This window comes from Rhinopithecus roxellana, chromosome 20 (genome assembly GCF_007565055.1).
Source record: "Rhinopithecus roxellana isolate Shanxi Qingling chromosome 20, ASM756505v1, whole genome shotgun sequence".
NCBI lineage: Eukaryota > Metazoa > Chordata > Mammalia > Primates > Cercopithecidae > Rhinopithecus > Rhinopithecus roxellana.
This window is the reverse complement of record NC_044568.1, coordinates 53,712,924-53,729,972: the sequence shown is the minus strand read 5'-3', so window position 1 is coordinate 53,729,972 and position 17,049 is coordinate 53,712,924. Positions and strand designations below refer to the sequence as shown.

Genomic DNA, 17,049 nt, shown 5'->3' with positions numbered 1-17,049 from the left:
GGGTGGCACTTCTTGCCATTCGTCTCTGGGTTGCCCTTGTCACCCCTTTTGTGGCTTCTTGACCCTTCTCTTCCTTGTACAGCCAATTCTCTGCATCTCCTCTGTTTTCAATATCCAAGGTTGTTTCCATTTTCCCACTGATTAATAAAAAACCTGTGCCTTTGTTGTTAGAATAATGAAAATATAGGCCAGGTTCAGTGGCTCATACCCATAATCCCAGCACTTTGGGAGGTCAAGCGGGGGTGGATCATCTGAGGTCAGGAGTTTGAGACCAGCCTGGCCAACACAGTGAAACCCTGTCTCTCCTAAAAATACAAAAATTAGCCGGGCGTGGTGGTGGGAGCCTGTAATCCCAGCTACTTGGGAGGCTGAGGCAGGAGAATCGCTTGAACCCGGGAGGTGGAGGTTGCAGTGAGCTGATATCGTGCCACTGCACTCCAGCCTGGGCGACAAGAGCAAAACTCCATCTGAAAAATAAATAAATAAAATAAAAAATAAGCGTTAGAGAAACCATGGGAAGCCGGTTCTTGAGGAAGGAGAGAGGCTGAGCAGGTGCGTGGGCTTGAGCGGGGGCTGTCACCTTTCCCACAGGCCTGCTGTGTGTGAGCCCCGCACGCCTGGCCAGGCAGCAGCCAGGAGCTTGAGTTCTGGATTTATGCGCCCGTCACACTGTGATTTATTATCGGACAGCTTGTTTTTGCAAGCAATAGATTTATTTGCACCAGGAGCTGCATAATAAGGATCAAGGACTCTTTCTTTCTCTTTTATTTTTTTAAACTCCTGCCATGCTAACGTGTTCCCCAAGGTCCCTGCCAGGAAGGGCATCAGAGAACTCAGTGTGCTCTGCTGTCCCATGGATCACTCCAAGCCGTCACTGGCCTCCAGGAAGGAAGAAGGAAGGGTTCCATGAGGAGTCTCCATGCAGGTCGTGACAGTGGGGTCCATGGTTGAATGGCATCCAGTTGAGCTTCTGATCTCTCTTGGGTGGGCTCCTGGCTCTGGATGGCTGTGGATCATCAGGCAGGTCAGTGTCCTCAGCTCTTGGGTAACAAAGGATATTCCCAAAAAAAAGATGGCTCAGCTCAAGCTGAGGCTTCCCTTCCCTGCCAGGGCAGCTCTGTCACTGTTCTCCGGAAAGCAGGTTGGCCAGGTGCATAAGTGGATCTAGGTTCACATCCCAGTCCCACCGGGTGGAATCAGGCAGGGTCTTCACCTCTCAGCCTCTGTTTCCTCTTCTGTTAAGTGGGGACACAATAGTAATACGCACCTCAAAGGGCTGGTAAGAGGATTAAGGAGAGATCTACAGGGTAGGGCACACAGTAGTTGCTCATGAAATATGAGTCACTTCACTCCCTTTTCCCTTTTCCCTTCTGCTTTCACAGCTGCTCATCAGTCCGGCTGGATGAGAACGTGGTGTGTGTCAGTCAGGATATATTTGGTGGTCGGCAACAAAAAGCTCAACTCAACTAGCTTAACCCTAAAGAAGATTAGTTTGTCCCATGTAGCAAGAAGTCCAGAGGTAGGCTGGCTCCGAGACTGACTAAATTCAACAGCTCAGTGATGACACCAAGGACTCAGGGTCATCCCCGCCCGCCCCCACCCCGTGCCCCCACTGCCAAACACCATCATTTCAGTGTTGGTCTCACATTCTGACTGGCTTTCCTCACAGTCACAGAGTGGCTGCTGCAGATCTGGGCATCGTATCCCTACTGAGTAAAGTCCAGATGTGCACCTGAACCATCACTTTCCTGCATCTCTGAGATATGAGGACCACTTTCCCAGAAGCCGCTAACTTGACTTCCCTCCCACCTCATTGATCCAAATCCGACGACAGACTGATTCCTGAACCGATCACCAATAAGAGGGGGAAGGATACCTGGTTGGCTGTTGGGATATCAGCTGCCATCACCACTAAGGAGGGGCTCACTTTGAAACCCTGCTGCCATTGCCCTTCAATTTCTCCACTCATCTCTGGGTCCAGCAAGAGCCTTCCTGCCCCTCAAGACCCTCATGAGTTTACAGTCCAACAGGTATTAGGACCAGGGGCAGGTGTCAGGGAAATTCCTTCCACCACGGTCCACTTGCTTGACTGGCCAGCTTCCTCTCCTCTGTGGGTTTAGAAGTCACCCCGTGGACACCGCTCCTTCCTGCCCTGCCTTAAGGGGGTTTTCCAATTCCCTAACGTGCCTGAAGTCACTTTCCCAGGCTTTCTTAGGCTTTTGCGTCCTTACAGCATCGGTCTTCATGATCTTTGCCTTCCGACTGATGGCCACCTTCATGACGGAGGGATCCCGCTCACATTTTGTCCAGGTCACCTCGCCTACCAGGACCCCTACCCCTCATCACCAGGGCCCGCCGTGGGGCACCCCCAGAAACACAGGTGGAGCTGGCGTGTAGGAAGGTGGGAAGCAGTTACTTTCCTGGAAAGTTGGTGTCCTCTGGGAAGAGCTTGTGAAATTGCAAGCCCACCTCCTGGGAGACGCATCAGCACAGGGGGATGGTCTGACATCCAGCTTTTCTGGACTTAGAGTTGGTTATTTGTTAATGACATTCTTGGCAAGTGACAGCTTTGAATGGTTCTGCCTGGATCAGCTTTTATGAAGCCAACACCAACATCTTCCTGGATTGTCTGACTTTGACCCACTGCAGAGGACCTTGAGCCCCCAACCAGCCCACCACAGCGAGGTGGGGAGGATTAGCGATGGACTGACAGAAGCAATGACACTGGGGGTGCTGACACTTAGTTTTCCTGCCCTGACCTGGAGTGTGGGGTGTGGAGTCCTCAAATCAGTTTCTGCTAGCCAAGTCCTTTTATTTTCTACCTTATTTTTCATTGAAGTAAAACTCAAAAAGTTACTCATTGTAAGCTGAGCACCGTGGCTCCCACCTGTAATCCCAGCACTTTGGTAGGCCAAGGCGGGTGGATCACTTGAGGCCAGGAGTTTGAGACCAGCCTGGCCAACATGGCAAAACCCCATCTCTACTAAAAATACAAAAATTAGCCGGGTGTGGTGGCACATGCCTGTAATCCCAGCTACTATACTCAGGAGGCTGAGGTAGGAGAATCGCTTGCAACCGGGATGGGGAAGCTGCAGTAAGCCGAGATCACAGCACTGCACTCCAGCCTTGGTGAGACAGAGCGAGACTCCATCTCCAAAACAAAAAGTTCACTGCTGGAAAGTGTAAAATCCAATGGCATTTAGTACATTTGCAATGTTGTGCTGCTGCAGATGCGGGGGCCAGGCCAACCAGGTCTGCGAAGTGTGATGTCAGGAAGTGGATGACCCTCAGGTTGCTGGGTGTCTGAGGAAGTCCCTGCAAAGTCAGGACAGGAGCACCCATGCCTGCATTCGGTGAACGTTCTCTGAGCTACTGTGTGCGCTAGGTGCGCGGTAGATGAGAAGGAAAACAAAAACAAGAACAAAAAAGACTCAGTCCCTGTCCTTAGGGTGCCCACCATCCTGTGGCAGAGTCAGGCACTGACAGAAAAAAATGTCCCTTCCACCTTCAGGGTTGCATAGGTGCTGTCAAGCAGTGGGACAAGGCGCTATGAAAGTCTTTTCTAGGGGAACTGAGCTGGCCTGGAGATCAGGGAACATTTCCAGGAGAAAGGGACCGACTGTCTTGCTAAGGGCTGAGATCTGTGAAAGTTTTAACAATTTTTTCAGCAAAGAAAACAGAGTGCCCTGGGGAGCGAGAACGGGGTATGCAAAGGCTGTGTGGTGAAGAGTGCATGGTGAGTAGGCACATGGAGAGGGTCATTGTGCTGGGCTGGGAGGAGCGAGAAGGAGCACGGAGCGGGTGGGGGCAGGTTGGGGAGAGGCCAGATTTGTTGGGCCTCCTGGCCCTGGCTGCTTAGTAGAATCATGGGGGAGCTTTGGAACTAACTGGTTGGGATGTAACTGAGTCGGCTTCTGATTCGCTTGGTCTGGGGTGAACCCGGATGCGGGTGTTGTTGAAACGCACCTGCTGCAGGTGATGTCAGCATGCAGCCAGGCTGAGAAAGGCTGGGTCTTTCAAGGCCTTTGTCCTAAGAAGGCAGGGGCAAGGTTTTCAGCTTGGGAGGTGGGAGAGTGGGGGCGGGTCTCACAATCAGATTTGCTTTTGGAGGAAAAATGAAAACAAATGACTGAATGACTGAGCCACAAGCCCTACTTTGGGGGTCGTCCAGGTCCTGAGCTTACAATCAAGAGAAGAGCAGCAGAGGCCCAGCCCCTGCAGCTGGAGCGGGGCTGCGTCTGCTGAAGTTCTGGGCCTGGGTTTGGTGGGGGGAAGGGCGGCAAGGCCAGCCTGGCTTTTGGACTCACGCACTCCTGGTTTCCCGGCTTCCTACTGCTTGAAAGACGACCATGTTTTCCTGCAGCAGTCCCACATGGCAGAATGAAGCATGGGAGGCCATACTGACCTGAGCCCAGGGGTCAGTTTCTGGGTGGTCTGGCCCTGGGTGGGTCGCCCTGTGGGAGCGGGAGAGGGAGAAGAGCAGGCTCTTTGGAGTGTGAGGAAGTGACCCGGAGTCCCCTGCCTGGGAGGACTGTGTGGGAAGGGGGATAGGACCATAAGTGAAGGTCAGTAACAGGGCAGCAGGGATGAAGTGGGGTCGAGGTCTGGCTCTCTAAGAAGGCAGCCCCAGGGAACATCTGTTTCCATTCACAGCCTGGAGCGGGGCTGGGCGGGGCCAGCCTAAAGGCCAGTTGTGCAATGGGAGGTGCCTTTCCCATATCCCTGCTCCCTGCTCTTTGCGAAGGCCACAGTGAGGAGGGAACCACTGTGAACTAGGCACCTCCTAAGTGCTGAGGGCCTTTGGGCTGATCTACACTGTCTCATTTAATTTTCCTGACTTCCTGGCTCAGAGAGTTTGAAGGCTGGCCTCAAGTCACACAGCACAGTGTTTGGAGCCACGGCTGATTCCGCCCATAGACACAGCAGACACAGTGTCCAGGGTCTGTGAGACTTGGAGGGGCCCAGGAAGGTGTTTTAATTTTTCTAAAATAGGGGGGAAAAAAAGAATATAATCCAGCTTGTATTATTCATCTTTTAAATCAACGCACCTGTAAAAGATGATTGTGAATGTATTTTTTTCAGTAGAGAAAGGGGCCTGCAAAGGCAGAAGCGTTAGGGCTGGTCACGTAATGTGGCTCTATTTGGATGGTGCCATCCTACCACTCAAGCAAGGCCCAAACCTAGGGTCTGCTGGCCTCTTCCTTCCTCTCCTCCCCATGGCCAGTGGGCTCTAGCCCTTCTCTTGCCTTTGGCTCCATGATCCCTCCAGCTACATCAAATCCGTTACTCTGTGCCCGTACTGCACCTGACCTTCCTATAAGCGTATCGTGTAAGGGTTTCAAGCACAGGTTCTGAACACCAGTGTCTGGGTTCGAATCCAGCTCTGCCACTGATGAACTGTGCTCAGTTGACAAATTCTTAATCTCTCCAACTCTCATCCCTTGTCTGTAAAGTGGGGATAGTAGGAGAACCTACTTATCAGAGTTTTGGTGGATGAATGGTGAATGTTTTAAAACCACTTGATTGTTAATCTAAGACTCAGTTTCCTTATCTATAAAATGGGGGTGATGATAGTGCTCACCTAGAAGAGTTATAATAGGTTAAATGAGTGAATATTCTTATTTTGTTTTATTTATTTATTTTTTGAGATGGAGTCTTGCTCTGTTGCCCAGGCTGGAGTGCAGTGGCACAATCTTGGCTCACTGCAACCTCTGCCTCCTGGGTTCAAGTGATTCTCCTGCCTCAGCCTCCTGAGTAGCTAGGACTACAGGCACACACCACCACACCTGGCTAATTTTTGTATTTTTAGTAGAGAGGGGGTTTCACCATGCTGGTCAGGCTGGTTTTGAACTCCTGGGCTCATGTGATCTGCTCCCCTCAGCCTCCTAAAGTGCTGGGATTACAGGCATGAGCCACCATGCCCGGCTAGAGTGATTATTTTTAAAGCCCTCAAAACCATGTGTGGCACCAAATGGTACCATCTGAGTGATTATTAAAAATACTGATTAGTATCTGGCCCCTCTGTGTGGCAGTGAGCCTTAGAGGGGCTGTGGCTGGGCCTGGTTTTACTCTCCTTGGTGTCCTCAGGCATGACGCATAGTAAGTACTCACATATTTGAATGAATGAATGAATGTACTCTGCTCCTCCTCCTCATGCCAGTATGTTTCTCTCTGCTGGAAGTCATTCACATTTTAGTGTGAAGTATGAATGAGTGCTGCCTGTCCCCTTTGCATGATCTGATCACTATGGAAAAAAAGGTTCTACCTCCCTGGGAAAGGAATATGAGGCCTCAGTGACCAGGTTGGGGCATTTTATTGGCGGTAAGGATGTTTTCCTGGACTCTACACCTAGGAGCATGTCCTCTGCCTCCTTAGAGCGAGGCATCGAAGCACTTGTGCCCTTTATATTTTTAAAGATAATGACCAGGCGCGGTGACTCACACCTGTAATCCCAGCACTTTGGGAGGCCAAGGTGGGCGGATCACCTGAGGTCGGGAGTTCGAGACCAGCCTGACCAACATGGAGAAATCCCATCTCTACTAAAAATACAAAATTAGCCAGGCTTGGTGGCACATGCCTGTAATCCCTGCTACTTGGGAGACTGAGGCAGGAGAATTTCTTGAACCCAGTAGGCGGAGATTGTGGTAAGCTGAGATCATGCCATTGCATTCTAGCCTGGGCAACAGAGTGAGATTCTGTCTCAAAAATCATAATAATAAAAATAAAATAAAACAAATAAATAAATAAAGATAACATTTTCCTCCTTTTTCTGAGGGACAGAAGCCTTTGGCCGGCAGCACAGGTCAAACCCCAGCTCAGAGGAGACGAGAGGCCCAGCCAGTTCCAAGGCCTTCCCAGAGGAAACCTCGCCCACAGATCCGCAGGAAGTTGCAGTAATGAGGTGGTGAGTCCCCAGGAGGACTGCCCGCTAAGTTGGGATCAAGTTCAGGCTGCCAGGCCTCAGATAAACTAGAAGGGCCTCTGCCACTTGGGACATAAAGTTCTGAGCCTGGCAGGAAGCCGGGAAGGGGTGGTGGCCCTGAAATCATGATGGCACGCAAGCCCTGGGGAGCAACCTCAGGCCCCAGCTGGGAGCATCCAGTCCGGCTGTCAGGCTGCAGTCCTGCCTTGTCACTGATCAAAGGAAAGCAGTTGGTTTCCCTGGCAGATTTGTTCTGTGTTTATTTCTCCTCTTGGAGCTTTTCTTCTCGCACACAAGACCCGCAGTACTGCTGTGTTCTCCGAGTAGTTACCTTTCTTGTGTCAAAGGCTTCAGGAGGTGGTTTTATAAGTTAATGTTTGCAAGAAATGAACTGAAGAGTCACTGCTCAGCATCCTGGGTCCCTGTAGTCTGAACACCGCTGCGGAGCGGATAGCTCAATTGAAGGACATTTATTGAGTGCCTCATGTGTGCCAAGCCCTGTGTATATTGAGGAAAGCACTTTGGAGTTCAGTCACTAGCTGGGACTTTGGAAAATGCACCTAAATTCTGTGGCCTTCCATTTCTTTATAGAATAGGGATCATTCCTGGCAGGGCCGGGATGATGACATTGATTCTGTCCATCGGTCTGGGACTTACTGAGGGCTGATGACCCCGAGTCCCTGTGCAAGGCACTGGGTTGCAGGCAGTAAGAGATGCAGATACTTGACCTTGCAGAGCCTATATCCCACTTGTGGATGTAGGACCTTCCTCTTCTTTTAAAAAAATTTTTAAATTATTTACTTATTTATTTTTACCAGAGTCTGGATCTGTCGCCCAGGCTGGAGTGCAGTGGGGCCATCTTGGCTCACTGCAACTCCGTCTCCCAGGTTCAAGCAATTCTTCTGCCTCAGCCTCCCGAGTAACTGGGACTGCAGGCGCCCACCACCATGCCCAGCTAATTTTTGTATTTTTCATACAGATGGGGTTTCCCCATGTTGGCCAGGCTGGTCTCGAACTCCTGACTTCAAGTGATCTGCCCACCTCAGCCTCCCAAAGTACGATCTTCCTCTTGATGCTGTAACAAATGACCATAAACTTAGTGACATGGATGGAGCTGGAGGCTATGATCTTAAGTGACCTAACGCAGGAACAGAAAACCAAAGACCACACATTCTAACTTCTAAGTGGACGCTAAATGTCGACTACGAGTGATTGTAAAGATGGGAATGATAGACACTGGGGACCACTAGATGGAGAAGGGAGGAAAAGGGGGCATGGGCTGAAGAACCACCCGTTGGATGCTATGCTTATGGCCCGGGTGATGGGATCCTTGGGATCTAAAGCCTCAGCATCATGCAATTTACCAATTGTGAACTCAACAAGTTCACAAGTCTATGATTTTACAGTTCAGTTGATTAGAGGTCCCATCTGAGTCCCACTGGGGTAAACTCTGGGGGTTTGCAGGGCTGTGCTCCCTCTGAGGCTCTAGGGGATCACTTCCCTTGACTTTTCCAGCTTCCAGAGGCCGCCTGCATTCCTTGGCTCTTGGTCCCTTCCTCCATCTCCAAAGCCACAGCATCCGTGTCAAATCAACTTTCCCTTGACTTCCACCCCCACCCGACTTCCACCATTCATCTCCTTCTCTGACTCTCACTCTCTACTTCCCTCTTACAACGACCCTCGTGATTACATCGGTCCCACCCAGATAATCCAGGATATTCTCCCCATCTCAAGATCTTTGATTTAATCCCTTCTGCAAAGTCCCTTTTGCCAGGTAAGGCCACATGGTCACAGATCCTAGGGATTCGGACGTGGACATCTTTTAAGGGCCCATGATTCTGACTACCATGGGGAAAGAGACAATCAGTGATAAACATCATAAGTACATTATGGAAAAAGCAGGACAAAGGGGATTGGGAATTTACAGTGGTGTAAAAGAGACAGATGGTGATTTTAAAAGGTCAGTTGGGGTAAGCCTCATTGAGAAAGCAAAATTGGAGCACAGACTGGAAGGAACTGAGGGACCAGCTAAGCAGGTGTCTGGGGAGAGAGCAACTCGGGGGCTGTGCAAAGGCCCTGGGTTGGAAGCTGTCAAGGAAGAAGCTAGAGCAGAGCAAGCACGATGAAGAGAAGTGGAGATGGTGATCTCAAGAGCCCAGCACTGTGCCAGGCATATAGTAAATGCTCACTAAAAGAGGTTCCTGTCCATGTCCCCAAGAAAGCTTCAGAGATAGACAACACTCAGCCCTGTCCTCAAAAGTTTATGGTCAAGTGAGGACAGAGGAACATGTATAACCGTCTTCTACATACTATTCATTCAACACTCATGACAACCCTGTGAGGCAAGTATGCTACTCCCATTTTACAGATGCGTCAACCAAAGAACAGAGAGGGCAGGTGACTTGCCCAAGGTCATACAGCTAGGAGATCTCAGAGCAAGTATCTACACCCAAGCAAGCTGGCTCCAGAGTCTCTGTTCTTCTTTTTTAAAATTTCAACTTTTATTACAGATTAAAGGGTATGTATGGGCAGATTTGTGATGTGGGTAAACCACATGCTGCTGAGCCTTGGGGTCCCAGTGCCCAGCGGGTGGCTCTTCAGCCCATGTCCACTTTCCTCCCTCTCCCATCTACTGGACCCCAGTGTCCGTTGTTTCCATCTTTATGTTCATATGTATGCAGTGTTTCGCTCCTGCTTACAAGTGAGAACGTGTGGTGTTTGGTTTTCTGTTCCTGCATTGGGCCACTTAGGATCATGGCCTCCACCTCCATCCATTGGAGCCCTTGCTGCAGAGGGCATGACTTTGCTGTTTCTTATGGCTGCACAGTATTCCACGGTGTGCAGATACCACGTTTTCTTTATCCAGTCCGCTGCTGAGGAGCAGTCAGGTTGATTCTATGTCCTTGCCATTGTGAACAGCACTGTGTAACAAATATATGAGTGCACTTATCTTTATGATAGAATGAATTACTGTCCTTTGGGGATTGAATCTTAGAGAGGGAGTTTGATATCTCAGACCAGCACCACTTACTAGAAACTTAAGGCAAGCCACATGTGTAATTGTAAATTTTCTAGTAGCCATGTGAAACAGGTACGAAGCTGGGTGCAGTGGCTCATACCTGTAATCCCAGCACTTTGGGAGGCTGAGGTGGGTGTATGGCTTGAGCCCAGGAGTTCAAGATCAGCCTGGGCAATATAGTGAGACCCTATCTCAAAAAAGAAACAGGTACAGTTAATTTAATACCATATTATATTTAACCCAATATAGCATAAACATTAACAGTTGAATGCACAACCAACATAAAAACGCCTAATGAAATGTTGGCATTTTTTTTCTCCTATCTCTAGCCAACAATAGATGTTGGCAAGGCTGTGGAGAAAAGGGAACGCCAAGGCAGGAGAATTGCTTGAACCCGGGAGGCAGAGGTTGTAGTGAGCTGTGATTACGCCACTGAACTCCAGCCTGGGCGACAGAGCGAGATCCCACTGTCGGTGGGAAGGCAAACTAGCTCAGCCACTGTGGAATGCAGTTTGGAGATTTCTTGAAGAACTTAAAGTAGAACTACCATTCAACCCAGCAATCCCACGACTGGGAATATGCCCAAAGGACAGTAATTCATTCTGCCATAAAGACACATGTGCTCCTATGTCTTCCAAATCTGGTCTGCATTTTATTCTTATGACTGATCTCAATTCGGACCAACCGTGTTTCACAGGGAAGTACAGTCAGAGAGCGACAGCCACGTCGAGCCATCAAGCAAGCAGATGAAATGTGTTATGCATGACTCTTCATTCCACAGTCTTTATTGAGTGTCTGCTTTGCACCAGGCACTGCTTAGGCATCGGCGATTCCAAAGTGAACAAACAGATCCCCAAAAGCTGCCCCCTTGGAGCTGACATCCTAAGGTGGAGATATAGACAATAAACACAGAAAGCAAAGTCAGTAAAATACAGAATCTGTCAGATGGAGATGATCGCGAAGAATCTTAAAACCGAGAGGGGCAGCGTGAGTCCCAGTGGTATGGAAATGGTGGTTTTCAATCCTGGGGTCAGAGAGGACCACAGCAAGAAAATGACACGTGAGCAAAAGTCTGGAGGAGGTGATGGGCGAGGAGTGCCGCAGCTGGGTGAACAGCATTCCGGGTGGAGGGCGTTGCAGGGGCACAGGGCTGGCGCCTTGCCCAGCAAGGATGCTGAGAGAGGGCATCTGGAACCTCATCTACCCAGAGGGAGGGGAGTCATACTCTTGGCAGAAATGGGGCCACCCAGGGATTGAGAGAGAGAGAGAGAAAGGCAGGAAATGGGCCAAGACTGTAACATCAACGGGAAACGCCTACATTTTAAGGGGAAGATGGAGGAGATGGAGGATGAGCAAAAACCACTTGGGAGGCGTTGGCTGCCTTAGGAGAGTGCAAGACCCCAGGTTCCAAGGAGCAGGAAGTTTCTCAAATGGAACCTGGGCCAAGGGTGGCACTCTGCCTGGAGAACAGGGTGAGGGTAGAGGAGGCCCAAGTGGTGGTGGCGCAGAACGCTCATCTCCTAACAGCAAGCATGTGCTAAGCCTAGATCGTCACGTTAAGTGCAGCTGGGCCTCGTGGCAAACCTGCGGGTAGGTTCTGGCTCCATACCCCTGTTTCACAGATGAGAAAATAGAGGCACAGAGATGGGGCAGGACCTGTTCCAGGTCGTCCTGGTAAGTAGGGGTAGCAGCTCCACATCACCTATGTGGGTGGCTCCTGGCTTCTAAATAAACAGCCTCACCCTGCAGGGAGGGGCATTGAGACTGCGTCCCAAAAAGCTGAAAGAAGAGGCAGTGCAGCACCCTGGACAAGGCCCGCGTAAGGGCTCAGCCAGTAGTTTCCCGATGAAGAAATGAAGGAATATTCTAGAATCTAGGGTAAGGTAATGACCAGGGCTGGGCCTAGTGGGAGGCAAAGGAGGCATCTAGGGTCTAAAATGTAAAAAGACTCTCTTGGGTTCCTGCATTTACAGGACTCTGATGGTGAACTTAAATTTTGCATTGCTCACTGGGCAAGTGTCTTAACCTCTCTGTGCATGGGGTCCTAGACAGCACCTGCTTATAAGGCTAATATGAGACCTAAATGCATTAAAATGCAGGAAGTGCTTCAAACATTGCCTAACCCACAGACTATATGGTTTCTAAGTTGTTTGTTTTTGTTTTGTTTTGTTTTGATATAGGGTCTTGCTCTGTGACCCAGGCTAGAGTACAGTGGTATGGCTCACTGCAACCTCTGCCTCCCAGGTTCAAGTGATTCTCCTGCCTCGGCCTAACAAGTAGCTGGGATTACAAGCATGTGCCACCATGCCTGGCTAATTTTTGTATTTTTAGTAGAGACAGGGTTTCACCATGCTGGGCAGGCTGGTCTCAAACTCCTGATCTTAAGTGTTCTGCCCACCTTGGCCTCCCAAAGTGATCACGGCTCTCTGCAGCCTCAACCTCCCAAGCTCAGGCGATCCTCCCGTCTCAGTCTCCCAAGTAGCTGGGACTACAGGTGTGCATCACCACGCCTGGCTACTTTTTTTTTATTTTGTATTTTTTGTAGAGATGGGGTCTCACTATGTTGCCCAGACTGGTCTTGAACTCCTGGGCTCAAGGGATCCTCTGCCTCCCTAAGTGCTAGGGTTACAAGTGTGAGCCACCGCACCTGACCTACACGGACTATATGTGTCTGCTACTATTGTCATTCACCAAAAGGCCGAGAGGGGTTGATGGTACCTGCCCAGGGCATTCTAAAGGCTGTGCTGGCCAAGGGGTGGGGGATGAGGGTCTCTAGGGAGGGAGGAACCAACCTTTCTCGAGCACTCACTCTGTGCAAGTGTTGGGCATGGCTGGCACCCTCTCCTGTAGCCCCACATCGACCTCATGAGGCAGGTGCTTTCACATGCCCCTTTTACAGATGAAAGAACTGAGGACCGTGAGCAGGAGGCTTTCCAGCATCTCACAGAGGCTGAGCTGGGATCAGGCAGCTGCGTCAAGCCTAGTGCTTGTGCCCCTTCTGCTTCACCCAGGGGGTGCCACAGGGTCTGACCTACCTGGGTTCCAGCCTCCTCTCTGCTGCTGTTGCATGACCTCAGGCAGCACCCTCTGTTTCCTCATCTGGAAAGTGGGCATCAAAACAGTATCTGTTTTGGGGCCAGGCGCGGTGGCTCACGCCTGTAATCCCAGCACTTTGGGAGGCCGAGGCGGGCAGATCACTTAAGGTCAGGAGTTCGAGACCAGCCTGGCCAGCATGGTGAAACCCAGTCTCTACTAAAAATACAAAAATTAGCCAGGCGTGGTGGCATATGCCTGTAATCCCAGATACTTGGAAGGCCGACGCAGGAGAATCGCTTGAACCCGGGAGGCAGAGGTTGTAGTGAGCTGTGATCACGCCACTGCACTCCAGCCTGGGTGGCAGAGCGAGATCCGTCTCGAAAAAACAAAACAAAAAACCAGTATCTGTCTTGGAAGTGCTGAGAACAGACAAGGGAATATAAAGTTTGTGAAATGTTGAGCCCACTGTGCTACATTCCTGTAAAACACACACGTGCACACACGCACACACACGCACACATATGCACACATGTGCAGATACACAGGCTGACAGTGACAGCACACTCCTGTGTGCGAAATGCTTCATGTGCTCAATTTCATTTAAATCTCACAAGAAACACACGCTGTGAGGAACTACCCACAGGCCCACATCAGAGAGGAAGACCCTGGGGGGTGCAAGGGTGGGAGTCATCTCTTCACGGCCACACCCTTGGCCAGTCCCCGTCCAGCAGCCTCTTCCAAAGGAGCTTTTATGGGCAGATAGTTTGTTAGCCCAGCTTGAAATGTGAACAAGGTAACAGCCGAGCCCCCATCCATCCTGCTGCACTCCCCTGCGTGTCCAGCCCCAAGCCCTGCGTCAAGCACACCTCCTCGGGAGGAGACCGCCCCAGCCTGCAAGGAAGTGCTCATTATGGAGAGTGGAGAGTGACAGGCCACTCCCGGCCACGTCTCCAAGCAAGCCGGTGCCCCCTCCTCCTGCTGCCACCGCCCACTGAGCTGCCTGGACTGCAGACGCCCTGGTCGGAGCCTCTGGGGCCAGATGTTATAGGGCAAGCTAAAAATAACCGGGCAGGCCGGCCACCATCGAGGAAGGGGCATGTGCTGGACGCGGACACATGATCCAAGGGACTCTACTGGGTGGAACTAAGAAAGTCCAGCAGGCTGTGCACGCTCCTGTCCCCACTCGCAGGCCCACGCAGCGAGAGGGGCCCCTCTTCTGTGTGTGTCTGGAAGGTTGCTGTCCAGTGAGGAAATGCCTTTAACCAGCGTGGGGCCGGGCAGCCGCAGGAGGCAGATCATCCAGGCTCTGTGCCTCTTGCTACTTCTGCTCCACGCCGGCTCTGCCAAGAATATCTGGAAACGGGCATTGCCTGCGAGGCTGGCCGAGAAATCCCGTGTAAGTGCCTGGGATGGGGAGACTGGGGCAGCCTCTGTGGGTGGGAGGCAGCCTTGAGGAGAGGTGATCCCCGGACACTGCCTTCTCCTGTAAGTGCTCTCCCAAAACGTGGCAGGGCAGGCGTCCTCCTATCCATGTGTGTCTGAGTTGTGTGGTGGGCAGATGGGGTTCACCCCCCAAAAAGGACCCTTGCCTGTGAGTCAAGAGGCAGAAGACAAATCACATATATGCAAAAGAATCATGCCTTGCTTTTGCCTTATTACAAAAGTATACATGCTCCTGAAAGACAGCATCTAATTTCAGAGCCCCAGGACTTAAATGGAGCATTCCGTCTCCGTGATCAGTACCAAATGTTTGTGAAATATACTTACGCATTCATGTGGTTGTTTATTCATTCTGCAAACAGAGTGAATACATTCTGCTAAACAGAATTTAGCAGAAACCGCTCTGGGAAGGCACTGTCTGGGGTCCTGTGGGTGTAAGATGAAGGAGGTACCAGCCCCCATCCTCAAAGGTGGCGTGGCCGAGGTGCAGAGGCAGTTGGGTGACAAACAATGGCAGTACAAAGAGAAGGCACGAGGCAGCGAGTGGCAAGAAACACATGCCCTGGGGCCAGCTGTCTTGGTGTGAATCGGGCTCTGCTGTTCGTTAGCTGTGTGACTTCTCTCAGGCAAGCTGCTTGACATCTCTGAAGCCCAGCGATCTCATCTGCAAAAGAGAGAGGGATGCACTCCTTCTCACAACTATGTCTGGGTCGCCATTGTTTACCAGGCACTGGCCTAGGCTGTGGGGATACAGACCTCAGATCTCTGCCTGGGGAACTCACTGAGGGGCTGGGGGCAGCAGAGAATAAATGAGAGAGATCTCATTTATTAGTGTGTACAGTTGGCGAGTGCTGAGGAAACAATAAACCAGGAAGGGAACTAGGAGAGAGAATGGGGTGGAGGAGCCGATCATTTTTGCTTCCTCCCGCTCCCCAGAGATCACAGATCCGCAGGGACAGAGTGAGCCAGGACACTATCAGCACACAGAGGGATCGAGAAGGTAATGCTGGCACCCACAGCACCTGCGTGAGGATTAAATGACTCAGTATGCAGAACGTCTTTGCAACATAGCAAGCTGGCAGTGCATCTTGGCAGCTTTCAATCAAATAATTGTGACTTTGGTTGGTGTTGCCTAACAGGGTAGCATGTAGGTTCCTTGGGGTAGGGCGGGATTCTGTTTCACTAGCGTGTGCCCCTGGTGCCTGCCATTAAGTTGGCGCCTGGTACATTCTTGTGGGTGAATTATGAGCAGATGCAGTGGTAGCAGGGGATGTGTGTGCAGCTCTTCCCCAGGAGAGTCGGACAGGGTTTTCAGGGTTGGGGACATGGACCTGGGGCTTTAAAGGATAAATAGGAGTTTGCCAGCTGGAGAAGAGGGAAGGGAGAATGATTAATGACCCCAGGCACGGTGGGGTGCCCGAAACTGTATTGAGGCAAATCTGGGCCTCCAGGGCTCATATTCTCCATGTTGGGCACGTGCTTGTGGTGGGAGACAGGAGGCCTCCAAGAGGTGGAGAGAGTAGTAGAGTGAAATGATGAGGTGCTTGGAGAAAGGAAAGCTCATGTGAGATGGTGTAGTCACCTAAGGCCTCTTGGAGGAGGTGGAGACCCTGCCTGGAGCTTGGGGAAGGATTAAGAATTAGGAGGAGGAAGGCCATTCCTGGAAGAAGGCTCAGCATGAGCCGAGGCTCAGCTCATAGGCAGAAGTGGTGCATCTGAGAGCTGCTTGGGAGACCAGACCTGGCCAGAGGGGAGGCATTGAGGAGGGGTGAGAGACTCTTGCCTTCCATTCCCATGGGAGGCCCTTAGGGGAGGCTTCTAATGAGAAGTGCTGGGTCTCCGGCCTTCTATGTCTAAGACCTTCCAGAGGTTCCTTCTCCTATCTGAGCCTCAGTTTCTTCATCTGCAGCATGGGACACAGCAGTGCCTTCTTTGCAGGGTTCAGTAAAAAGGCCATGGAGCCTATGGTTCCCTGCCTGGCACAGAACTGCATTCCCTACATGTGTACTACAGACAAATTTAAAAACCCATTCCAGGCCAGCCACAGTGGCTCGTGCCTGTAATCCCAGCTACTCGAGAGGCTGAGGTAGGAAAATCGCTAGAACCTGGGAGGCAGAGGTTGCAGTGAGCCGAGATCGTGCCTTTGGACTCCAGCCTGGGCAAGAAGAGTGCAACTCCATCTCAAACAAACAAACAAACTAGCAAACAAACAACCCCATTCCAGAACCAAATATTTATGAGACTGAATAAAACAGACGCAAAATGTTTGTAAATAGTCCAATAACCTTTCCATGGAGCTCAGTCGTTTCTGTGGAGTTGGTATTTTTTGGCTTTTCTTTGCTGGCATTACATAAAACTCCTGAGAACAATGATTTACTGAGTGCTTATGCTGTGTCGGGACAAGCATTTGCCATGCATTCGCTCTTGGGAGCCTCTTGACGAATCCACCAGGTGGGGACCACGGCAGCCACATGTGGGTCTGGGTGCTGCGCAGCGTCTGGACTGGGCAGGACGGCCCCTGCTGTCAGTGTGACTGTGGGTCTGTTTTCCCCTCTAAGCACCCATCCAGGGCAACTGGAAATGGTGGTTCAGTTTGCACCCTACCCAGAGATGCCTGTCCTGCTGAGGGGGC

At 51.0% G+C, this 17,049-nt stretch overlaps 1 protein-coding gene across 2 annotated transcripts in view; it reads left to right on the top strand.

The window, feature by feature from the left end:
- Positions 1 to 13,847: 13,847 nt before the first annotated feature.
- WFDC1 (WAP four-disulfide core domain 1) overlaps positions 13,848 to 17,049 on the top strand; it is a 32,311-nt gene continuing 29,109 nt past the window's right edge. The window contains exon 1 of one of the 2 annotated variants that reach the window (XM_010355634.2): positions 13,848 to 14,373. In XM_010355634.2, the coding sequence (XP_010353936.1) occupies positions 14,230 to 14,373 (144 nt within the window). In that variant the 5' untranslated portion in view covers positions 13,848 to 14,229. The remainder of the gene's footprint in view (positions 14,374 to 17,049) is intronic. The other variant, XM_010355631.2, reaches the window with a different exon arrangement.